This window comes from Neopelma chrysocephalum, unplaced genomic scaffold, assembly GCF_003984885.1.
Source record: "Neopelma chrysocephalum unplaced genomic scaffold, ASM398488v2 Primary Assembly neopelma1_76, whole genome shotgun sequence".
Taxonomy (NCBI): Eukaryota; Metazoa; Chordata; class Aves; order Passeriformes; family Pipridae; genus Neopelma; species Neopelma chrysocephalum.
In genome coordinates, this window is record NW_020897737.1 from 14,357,971 (window position 1) to 14,369,997 (window position 12,027).

A 12,027-nucleotide genomic window follows, 5' to 3' on the forward strand; every position below is an offset into this window, starting at 1 on the left:
AAATAGCTACTGAGGAAGCAGTATCATGCACCAGCTTTGCACCATGTTCTTCGTGACTGTGATACCTGATGCTCTCACCACTGTCATCACAGTGTAGCAGTGCATTGAAATAATTAGATGTGTTGTCTAGGCTTCCAGAAAACCTCCTGTGTTCTCAGGGAGAGGGTTTGTAAGTGCAGCTTCAGTACCTTTTCTCCAAAGAAAAGGGTTACAGGAGGGAAAGACAAGACCTGATCGCAGGGTGGTGAACTGGAAGATGTTTTGGTGTGCCTGGTGTTTGTATCATTTCTGCCAATTTCTGTGAATTTTAAGTCAAGAACAAACTCTGCCTCTCTTTGCTCTGTTTTTGCCTGTTTTTTCCTTTCTTTCCTCTGAAATAATCCTTTCTTTCCAGAGCTGCTGGTACTGAATGGCACAGATCCTGTGGCAGAAGCAGCCATTCGGCAGCTGAGCGAGTCTGCAAAGCAGAAGCTGAAGTCTCCTAGAAAGAAAAGCACCATTATCATATCAGGGGTGTCCAAGGTAGAGCAGAAAACAACACTTACATTATTATGTTAGAAAAAGCCTTTGCTCCACTGACTGTGGCATTAACACGGGTTCTGCTGTCTCTGCAGAATCCAGGTCTGCGTGCCAGGTTGTTTCTGTAACTGTTTCAAGTTAAGCCAAATCAGGGGTTTGATTGTTAGTTTTGACAGCCTGACTAAAATGCAAGGTGTGCTTGGATGGGAGTGGGATAATTAGGGATTTGGGAAAACAAATATGGGTGAGAACAGAAGATAATCAGTCCTTCTCTGTGTTTCACCCATGTAGGGAAGATGCACAGAAAAAGAAAAATGAAAGATTTCTCTTTTTTTTTTTTTGTTCAAAGCTGTTAAAACCCTCTGGAAAACCTCCTGGGCTCTGTTCCAGGAGGAGGGCAAACAGAAGACTGGTTTTCACATGGTATATAGCATTCCTCCAGACTTTCTTCATCCACAGCCTCAGTGTCCTGTGTGATGCCTGGTGCCTGCCTGCAGTCCTTTCCCTGCAGGTTGCTCCATGGATTTGTGCTGTCCAGTGTTGCTGTTGGGCACAGGACCTCTAAAGAGCTCTGAGTGAAATTCAAATCAGTGGGCATGGATCCTCTCATCATCACTGTGCTGTGATGAGGGGGAAAACGTGGATCAGCAGCCACAGTGTCAGATGTGTCTGCCTGGGAAATGAAGGCACTGGGACTTCCTGGATTTGGTTTTGGCTGATACAGCTCACAAATCCTTCTATAAGATGAAATGCTTTGATGTTTCTTTTCTTAAAAGGACAAAAGATTCTCTGTGTATGCTGGTACTTCATTAGAGCAGCACATGCAGGAAAGAGTCCTTTTGTTTGTAGTGGGGCCAGGGATAGGTGGGAGGCACCTACTTCATTTATTTTTTTCACTTATTTGGCCTTAATGACATGATTAAAACTTGGCTATGTGCTTCTTTAGTAAAGCTAAGGAAGCTTAAAGGGTCTTTCTGGTAGTCCTGAGCAATACAAGTGTAAAGAGGAGAAAATAACTTTTGCAGGGAGTCTTGTCTTTCTCCAGCAGAATGTCTTCTATCAGTGTTGTCTCTTATTTCCACTGGGCAGACCTCTTTATCTCAGGACAGTGAAGCTTCACTCATGATGGACTATGCTGCAGCCATGGACAGCTCCTGCAAAGAAGCAGATCCACCCCCTGTGGAGGAGGCTGTCGCAAAAACCACCCCTGATGAAAAGCTGTCATTGGGTCCCTCAGAAGCAGCACCTGACACCGACCCACAGCACAGCACCCCGAAGGCCTGGGGTCTGGAGAACGGCAGCCAACAGTGGGACACCAGCACCCTCTTAGACCAGACCTCTGAAGAAATATCTGGGAGCTCACTGAGCGTTTCAGAAAGTGGGAGCATGAAAAAATCCAAAGGTACGTGATCCTTATTTTCCACCTCAGTGACTGGTTGCTGTCTCTACCTAATTGGCAGAGTCAGGCAATGCTGTAGCAGTTCATCCTTTCTTGCTGATTTTTTTTGTCCCTAAACTCCATGTGAAGTGTTGGTTGAAGCTGTCTCACCAGCAGCACAAAGGGTGCAGTCCCCTGCTCTCTGAACCAGCTCAGGCTCTCTTACACTGCCCTCAGTCAGGAAGCAAAAGGGCAGCCCCATTACTGACATGAAAATGGCAGGGCTCACAGTTGCTTTTTATACGTTCCTTCTCCTCCTTCACACCTCTGAGCTCAGGACTCCCCTCACTGAAGTGTGTGTTGAGGAAGCAGCTGAAGCAGAAGCTGCCTTGTGAACAGTTTCTCCCTTTTTCACTGATTTCAGTAAATAAAGCATCAGATCATTTTGCTCAGGTAGTTACACACCCGAATAGCTGCAGTTTGAAAGTGTCTTAGGATTCTTTGTGTTTCCTTGATAAATCCATTAACCTCTGAGCACTGGTTTGTGGCTATGTGGTATTAGAACTGTTAGGATGTCTGACACAAGGGCCAGTGCAGTGGACTGTGCCCTGAACAGGCACACACCAGTCTCATGGGCTGCACCTTGAAATCGAAAAAAATACCGTGTTTTTCGCCCACATCCATCCCCCTTTTGCTTTATTATTTTCTATTCATTTCTTGCCCAGAGATCCTTGCTACAAAACCTCATTATTTCACTTGATTATCACAAGCCCCCCCCACGCAGGGCAGACACTGGAGCCCTTTGTCAGGGCCCTCCCTTAGAGCCTCGAGTTTCTCTGGCCTTCCCACAGCTGTATTGCTCCACATGAGAGATCAGGGTGGCACAGCAACAATCCCTGTCACATAGATGGTCAGGCACTGGAAAGTTTAGGGTGTGTTTGGGCTGGGGGTAGGGGGTTAGTTGTGAAGGGATTTGTCTTATTTTGGAGCCTGGAAGAGTTTAAGAAGCTGTAGGAGAGATTGCAAAACCTCTGGGCTCTTCTTTTGTTATTCTAAAACAAGCAACTGCAAGTTTGTATGTGAGCTGTTGTCTGGTTCTGTTTTTCCCTGTGCTGCATGTTGCAAAGGGATCAGCCTTCTCAAGAGCCTTTTCACACAATGCAGTGCTAAAAACTGCAAAGTATCTCTAATTTGAGAGAGTTGTATCATCTTAAAATAATACTTTAAGAAAACTGGCTCAAATCCCTTTCTTTATACACAGATGTCTTTGTGGAAGTCTTGAATCTCCGCTTTGTCACAGCTGAGTAGCTTTTATGGAGTAAGATAGGAAAACATTCCCACCCCCCTGCCTTCAGTTAGCTGTGAACAGTTCAAGGTTTCTGTTTGTCAAGTGCTTTCCCTTAAAAAAAAACAAACAACAAAAACCCCAAACACAACAACAAAAAACCCAAACAAAACTGAAAGCCAACGAAACCCCTTCTGCTTTAAAAAGCCTTGTATCTGTATTAATGTCTTAAGGTTAGCACTGTTTTTTTTTTACTCTTGCATATTTTTGTTTGGTTTTTTTTTTTACCTTTCTGACTTCCTCTTTCTTACCCGTTCCCTTTTATAAACTTAAGAGGACTACTATGCCAGCCAGAATTAATTACCCACACAGTAAGTTGGTTTTGTGTTTTTTTTTTTTCCCTAAGAAAATGTAGCTTTACAATGGGACGCTCATTGTAAAAACTGAAGCAAAACATAGTTTGGCACCTGTTTTCTTCTTCCCCCATCCACTTCTTTCCTCCTTCCAAAATTGACACTTCCTGTGCTCAAGTGTCTCAGCAGATTAGTCTGCTGTAGCAAATTATTCTTCTGGTGGTCATGCTGTTCAGGTGGGTCACAAAGAAATCTCAGCAAGGAAGGCTTGGAGGGGTGCTCTGCATTCCTAAAATCTCTCTCCATCATGCCCATTCCTGTAACATCTGATAGTCAATCAAACTCTGCTCATGCAAACCACGTGTGACCCCATAACTGGATATACATAGGCAAAAAACTTACTTTAAACCTGGTGCTTACAGTTTTATAGGTAAACTTGCAGAGCTACCAGGGCCTCAGCAGGTATCTGCAGAACCACCTGTATAAAAGCTGTTTTGGAAGTTGGAAAGGAATGGAAAGCAATCTCTATTCATATCCTTGTAGATGTGAAAGGAAATCTTCCTTGATTAACAAAAATGACATTCAGAAGTGATCATAGCCCCACAAGCATTTTCAGCACACCCTAAACTAGTGCAGAGGAGCCTGTGTAGCCCAGCCAGCTCATACAGTAAGCTCTCTGCTCATCTCCTGGTGTTAGGGGCAGAGCTGGCATATGGATCCTGTTGGACTCGAGAAGTGAGCATGCAAATAGCACGAGCATTGCCAAGCTGGGGATGTGCCCTGCCCTGCCTCCCTGGCAGGGCTGCATGTCTCCGCAGCAGCTGGAGCCACTGCCAGGCAGCACACACCAAACTGGTGCAGACTGATGGGGATGTGGCAAGCTTCCAGACAGCCGTGACCCCAGCACCTCCAAAAAACACAGGGAGCTTTCACGCTGGGGGGGCTGCTGCTTGTGCTGAGCCTCGGGGACGCGCTGCCCACGATTTTTCGGCTGCAGTGAGTTTTCGCAGCATTCTTGGTTCGGTTCTGACTCCTGGTATGGAAGGTCAGTCTGAATCATAGAATGGGTAGGACTACATATCTGCTTGTGGATAAGCCTTTCTGTCCTGCTCCTGCTGGCACAGCTTCAGCTGCAGCTGCCAGGGCTGCTGGGCAGAACAGCTGCCTGCTCAAACAAGAGCGGCACAGCAGCGAGGCCTCGTGGATCCCCCCCAGCCTTTGCATATTAAATACAACTGTCAGTGTCCTGGGGTTGAACACTGCTTCTTTTATGCTGCTGACAACAGCTTGAAGTGGTGCTGCCTTGCCAAAAAGATCGATCGGAGGGTGATGGGAGGGCAATCAAGGTTCAAATCCACGAGTTCCAGTTGCTTTCAGCTGATTTCTGCTTCATCCCTGTGAGAAGTGTCTCAGCAGCCGGCAGGCAAGAAAACCTGCTGGAATATCCTCCCAGGTGCTGAGCCCTTAAAGTAATAAACCCAAGCACATGTTTGCAAGTGCTCTGGTCTGAACAAAGCAACGTTTGGCTGCGTGCAGCGGAGCTGCCATGAAATACCTGTTCTGCAGCTGTCGCTGTGCAAAGTGACACGGGGCCGGTGCCGAGTCCTTGGGGGACAAACACGTAATTCTAGCTGTGGCACAGCATTGCATGAAAGAACTGGTCTGTGTGTTGCTTTCTGTATCCATCTGCAATGGGAGGAAAAGCAGAGTCAAGACCGTGCAGCGACAGGAATTAACAGCCGGGCTGAGAAAGAATGAGGAAACCTGATAGTGGTGCCGGGAACAAGGTGTGGAAGCTTTGCCAGGGAGATGACTGTCCTCACGTACATGTCTGACTGCCAGAAGGTTCCTGTGTTGGCTTGCTACCTGGGTCCTCCTCTGTTCAAATTGGCTCCTGCCACCTGGGACAACACCAGCACCCAATTCTGCACCAAACTTTTCCTTTTGACGTGCAGCTGATGTCCCCACACCAGGTCGAGTGTTGCTGGTAGCCTGGAGCAGTGTCCCTGCCAGCTGCAGCCGAGCTGCCTCACACGTCAGGCACATGTGCACACGTGGAAGAGGAAGGTGGAATTTGGCAGAACGGCTGCAGAAAACAATCCAGGCTTGCAAAGAGAGGAGTACTGGTAGCTGGTGCTGGCAACTTGAGTCCCTGGTGAGGTGACAGCTGCAGTTGCCTTGGCTGCATGCTGGGTTTGACATGGGATCAAGGGAAGGAATACAGCAAAATACAGCAACTTAATTTACCGCAGAAGGGATTTGGGCTGGATTGCTGAACCTGTTGGAAGCAGATGTAATATTATTTTTAATCTGCTTGAAGTGAGTTGCTATTCCTAACAGGATTTTAAAATAGCAAATGCTTCATGAGTGTTGCTGTGGGTGGTGCTGTCGAATTCGTGTGGAACACCTGCTTCCTGGCTTCTCTGAGCCCACTGCACACAGGTTCACTGCCAGGTACTGTTCTCTTTCACCTCAAATTGAAATACCACCTTCACGTGGTGTATCACAGGCCGATCTTTTCCTCCTTTGATCTCTGAAACAACAAAGAGTAGTAACATTACCTCCTCTATTTCATTCTTTCTCCCTTTGTTGGTTGGAAGGATTGGCTCTGCCTCTTGGACACGTGAGAACCCAGTGTACAACCCACACTAGTGGCTGTGCATGTGTGTATGACCACTAACGCAGCTTTCAGAAGAGCATTTGAAACTAAGGGTGTGTAAGGAAGGAAACTTCCACAAGATGTGTGGATTGACTTCAGAAGCTGAAATCAAAGGTCAGCTTTGTTTAGTCAGGCTGCCACTGAAGCTGAGCTTCAGGAGGGAAAGCAGCCTGTTCTTTCTGAAGTGCCCTGTTTTTTCCTCCCCGCAGGTGGGATCCTGAAAAAAAGCGCGAAGCTCTTTTTCCGCCGGCAGCACCATCAGAAGGATCCAGGAATGAGCCAATCCCACAACGACCTCGTGTACCTGCAGCAGCCCCTGTCAGAGGAGAGCCGCAAGAAGGGAGGCACCCTGTCACGGATCCTGAGCAAGAAGCTGCTCTCCAGAAACAAGAGCAAGAGCAAACTGAACGGTGCTCCGGGAGAACCGTACATATAAGACCGGACCCTCTCTGCTGGGATACTTGCACATCAGTTGAGCATTTGTTTACAGAGCAGTGCTAGAGAGTACAAATATGGCTGATGACTTGCATAAAAGGATGTTCACTAATACAGTGGTCTTTTTTCGTTTGTTTTTCCAAAACGCTTTTTCTCTCTGATGATGAAGTTGCTCCTCCAAATGCAAGTAGTGCTACATTAATCATGAAGGCTTTGGAGAACCACGTGGTTTATTGTGGAAGATGAGGGAGGATGGGGAATGGTGCAGGTGGGGATCAAGAAGGCCACTGGTATCCTGGAGTGCATCAGGAAGAGCACTGCCAGCAGGTCCAGGAAGGTGACTCTGCCCCTCTGCTCAGCCCTAACGAGGCACATCTGCAGTGCTGTGTCCAGTCTGGGCTCCTCAGGACAGGAGGGACATGGAGCTCCTGGAGCAGGTCCAGAGAAAGATGTGAAGATACTGAAGGGACTGGAGCATCTCTGTGATAAGGAAAGGCTGAGGGAGCTGGGGGTGTTCAGCCTCCAGAGCAGACACTGAGCAGGGACCTCCCCCAGGTCTGTAGGGTCTGCAGGGAGGGGGCAGAGGATGGACCAGGCTCTGCTTGGGAGGGCCCAGCAATGGCACAAGAGGAACGGGCAGGAACTGATGCCCAGGAAGTTCCACCTGGACATGAGGAAGAACTTCTTTGCTGTGCAGTGACCCAGCACTGAACAGGTTGTCCAGAGAGGGTGTGGAGTCTCCCTCACTGGAGATATTCCAGAACTGTCTGGATACAATCCTGTGCTGTGTGCTCTGGGATGACCCTGCTGGAGCAGGGAGGTTGGACCAGACGACCCACTGTGGTCCCTTCCATCCTGACCCACTCTGTGGGGAGGACCCACATGTGAGCACCTGGTTTACATTAACAGGGAGCTCAGAACTGAAACATCGTCCCTGGGTTATGTGACTGAACCACTACAGAGAGAGAAGACACCACTGTGCTCCCTCACTGTGGCCTGCAATAGTAGCAATGCAGGGCTCAACTGATTTTTTTAGTCAGGCTGAAAGGGAAAAAAAAAAAAAAGAGACCCAGATCCAGTTTGTATTGTAATGTGGAAACGGGTAAGTTTTCAGAAGCAGAAGGAAAATGCTGATTCAGATATCCTACTGTAATAACTGTAGCCTGCTGTAATAACTGCTCGGTCCATGTAGGTGGAGAGATGCCTTTGATATTAGCCATAAATCAATAAATTATGCAAATATCTGTACTAGCATATTGTTTAATGTTCTGTGCAGAAGTTATGCTTAACAAAACAGAACTTTTTTTTTTTAAAGTCTACTTGAGTCTAATTGCAAACGACACATTTACCAAGTCTTATATGTAGCTTTCCTTCCCTGTGTGAGAAGCTGCATTGCTGATGCAAAAACCTGTCTTAGGGGCTCTAATTCCTTCTCCCAATACTTGTTAGACAAGTATATTAACCATCATATCAAATGCAAAGCTAGGAGCAATAAGTGGTGAATAAAGCATAGTTAACCCTACAGTGCTTTTCATTAGACAGCCTGTTTTACTTGACAAACACTTACTGAGATCTTAGAAAACACAGTTATGAAGAAAGCTTTTGAAAAAATAATAACAATTCCCTTAGTTCACTTTCAGTTTCTAGGACTGCCAGTGTTGTCATGTGGTGACTGGTTGGTCAGATGAGTTTTTTACCTTTTTCTCCTTGTTAAATATTGCAGCTGGCTCCTTTAAATTAAAATGAAAAACTGATGGAAGTAAAGGCATGGTTCTTGTTTTGGCTATCAAGAGTAAAATGTCAGTCTTTCATAGGTACCATCTTTGGTGCTTACCTGTACTTTTCCATGATCTACATTCCTGCTGAGGACAAAGGACCAAGCCTGTTCTCTTCGGCCAAGAAAAACATCCATTCATTCCATCTAAATTACTGAAATGAATGGATGATAGATTGGTGCTTACTTTGCCAATAGTGATTTTCCCCCTGGCCCTTTTCCTCCCCTTAAGCTGTCCCAACTCTTTGGCAGATATTTGGGCTTTCAATTTAAATGATTCATCAAAAATAGAAAGTCACGGAGGAATAGAAACACATTTCAAAACTTCTGATGGACTCAAGATTCTTTGGTAAATATTTGTACAATGAATATCAAAGTAGAGGGGGGTTGGTTTCTTTTTGACCAGGAAAATATTGGAGGAACTGAACTGTCAGAATCTTTTAACTGTGTAAAAATACTGTTTATGTGTAACCTCCAGAAATCACTGTGGTAGTACAGCAGACCAGACTATCAAATAGTTGTATGTTTAAGGATGCTGCTTATCATGAAAACACTTCAAGGCATTTTAATTTTCTGTATTTTGAAAATTGGTTACAAATGAATCTTCTAGAGCTGTAATGTGCTTAGAAATCCCAGTTCAGTAATACAGGCTTGTCCAGCTTGAATGTGCTTGAACACTTTTGTTAATTGCTAATTTACTACAGAGTTGGTTTCTTCATTTGTTCTACAGTGGTTCATGGTGTATGAGCAGTAAAACCCCTGATGTCCCGTTCTCTGAACATACATTTTTTCCCTTGATTTTACTTGGAGCTCTCTGCATGACAGGGCAGGGTGGGGGTCAAGTCCCTGCCATGTTTAAATGCTCAGTCTTGTTTGCTGAAGGAGAAAACCACAACTGGTCTCTCAGTTGAAGAAATCAAACTGAGCTCCGTGGGTAGCAACACCCTTACCCTAAAAACAAAGACCTGTGGAATGGGGAATGCAGAAACAGTAACACTACTTGAAGTCTTGCTGAAGTTGCTGAACTGGGATTTTCATTCACAGAAGCTTTAGCGTGTACTGTAGAACGGGGTGGAAATAACACCGGGTAACTTGCAGAGTACAGGAGTAGGGCTTGCTCCTAGCTCACCCCAAAGAATAGATACACACTGAAGACGTGATTTTTTGGTTCCTCTTAAGGCCTTGGTGATCACCTAAATGCTTGTCTTGATGGTGGGAACCAAGAACATTCTATACTACGAAGTGTGTGAAGGTCTGAGCTCGCATGTATGGAAAGACAGTGAATTCTTAAGATGAGGAAAGCAAGGCATTTGGGGTAAAAAGGGAATCTTGTTTTTTTTTACTTGCCTTCACTCCTCAGGAAAATAAATATTGCTTGGTTTGATAAGCTGGCTGGTTGTATCTATATCTGGCTGGTGTGTTCCTCACCTCTTCCTACTCCCCTGCAAATAACTTACGTCCTGTTGTAAAAACAAGCTGAGGCGCTAAACACAAGGGGACAGTTGAGTTGCTCAGTCTTGACAACCCCAAAGGCCCAGAATATTGAATCCCATTCCCCCCTTCTAAGACAATTAGGTTGTCATTTCAGATCAGGAGATCTGAGGGTGTACATTTTTGGGGTACTAATATTTAGGTCAGTGTGAGCTGGATCCTGGCAACCAGTGGTATCCACACTGCTGGTTGGGGTCGGGAGGACTGGATTTGTCAACTGGCACAACTGACGCTGTGACATATTCTGCATGTGTCCTGTGCAGTTGTGTGAAGGATGCCAGAGGGAATCACTTTGCTTTTTTATGTTTTGCCATCTTCATGATTTTAATAACTGTGCATTTGAATTGCAGATTAAATCTCTACAGAATATTATTACACTGAAGACTTCTTGTTTTCTGCCTTCCAGTTTAATTGTGTCAAAACAATTGCTTGGAAACAACCTGTAAAAATACTTTTTCTTTTTTGTCCCTTTTCTCATACTTTTGCATTTCTGGATGTTCTGTATAGCAAAGAAGGCATGGTATTTATTTTATGAGGACTAAGAGATGAAGGATGGCTTTTTCTTTCTGAAGAATTTTTCTGCCCATAGTTGAACTTTCTTAATCTGTGTTTGTGGCTTGTTTTGCTTTATGATGTTCTAACTTTTCATTTGCCTCGATGGAGACAGCCTACATCCTTCCTAACCAAGACTTGCCTTGGCTTTAGTGTGAATTTTCACCAAGTAAATAGGACAAGAATTAAATTTCTCTTTGTAGATTAAAGCAGTAAAACTGCCTAATATCTCCAGTGTGGATACAAGCCAGGTAACTTTTTAAAAGTGACTGAGATCACTTTCAGAGTCACTTTGAAGAGGAGGGGGGCCTTCATCCCTAGGTCATTGCTATTTCATACCCCATTCGCCCCAGGAAGAAATGACAGTCATTTCACTCCTAACAGCATTTGAAATTTGTGAATCTGAGGTGGCAGGAAGGAAGAGGAATGCCAGAGTGGAAAAAAGTTCATTTTAAAAGCAAATCACCTTTGGCAAACTTCTTCAGCTTAATGGACAGGTCATAACACCATGCAGGCATAAATACTGGGCCTTATTCTCATGCTGTCAGATTTTCTTTTTTCCCTGCTCTTTCTTTGGGAGAGAGGTTGGGGCTCCAGGCCATATACAGACCTAGTTACTGTCTTGCTCTTGAGAGGACTTGGCTCACAGCACTGCTTCTTTTGAGGAAATTGCCTGGCAATGACACTAGTTTTGGGGATCAGTGAAATTTTACAGCCTTTCCTGGTACTGCATCTCCTCCCTGGTTCTAGGTGGTTTTCCAGTGAAAGCTTTCTGCTGTGTATTTCTTGTAAAGTTTTGGTGTTCTTGATGTGCAGAGTATCATAGGAAAAAGCAAAAGTCGACCGCATAAAAAGCTACCAAATGTGGATGGGGAAGCAAAATAAGAATTTTGCTCTTCTGTCACCTTTTTCAGCTCTGGTAGCTCTTGGTTACAAGGAGTAAGAGCTCTGTCCAAGGTGAGAGCTGCCTGGGTTTTTCACTTCAGTTTATTGCAGGTTTCGAATTGTAGAGCTAAAGTTTGAGACAAGTGCTTATCCTGGTGCAGAATTAAGTATGCCATAGCTCCAGGCTAAGACATTCCTGCTGTGAGTGTGAACAGCTGACCTCATGCTTTGACCTCCACAGGATCTAAGTGGATTTATTCATGTGTTTAAAGTCAGCATATGCTTCTGTACATTGCTAAGCCACAGCCTTGGTGACAAACAACTCCAGATTAATTATATAACAAGGGTGATTGCTTTAAGTTAAGGGTGAATAATACCACTTCACTCAGGATATCCAAACTGCTACTATGCAAGGTGCTGGCATGGTGTGAAAATTACTGGGAAGGATGGATCTGGAGTCTTTCCAGTACTATAACTCTGTATTTCCCAATAATGTATTCTGCTCTGATATTCTGGGGGGGGTAAAACATTTTTTTCTAGCATCAAGTTGTGATAGTCAGTTCTTCTGTGGTGTTTGTTTTTTTTTTTTCCTTTGTGTACATGAATTTAAGTTGGTGCAATTAAGAAATATACAATGTACAGATTTATTATATCATTAAAAAAAACCTGAGAAGAGGATTTTTTTAAATAAGTAAC

General features: G+C 44.8%; 1 protein-coding gene across 2 annotated transcripts in view; it reads left to right on the forward strand.

The window, feature by feature from the left end:
* Positions 1–7,040, forward strand: part of C2CD2 (C2 calcium dependent domain containing 2) — a 34,054-nt gene extending 27,014 nt beyond the window's left edge. Inside the window, exons 12-15 of one of the 2 annotated variants that reach the window (XM_027689183.1) lie at positions 395–522; positions 1,609–1,921; positions 3,517–3,553; positions 6,404–6,513. In XM_027689183.1, the coding sequence (XP_027544984.1) occupies positions 395–522; positions 1,609–1,921; positions 3,517–3,542 (467 nt within the window). In that variant the 3' untranslated portion in view covers positions 3,543–3,553; positions 6,404–6,513. Of the gene's footprint in view, positions 1–394; positions 523–1,608; positions 1,922–3,516; positions 3,554–6,403 lie in introns of both variants that reach the window. The other variant, XM_027689182.1, reaches the window with a different exon arrangement.
* Positions 7,041–12,027: the final 4,987 nt, after the last annotated feature.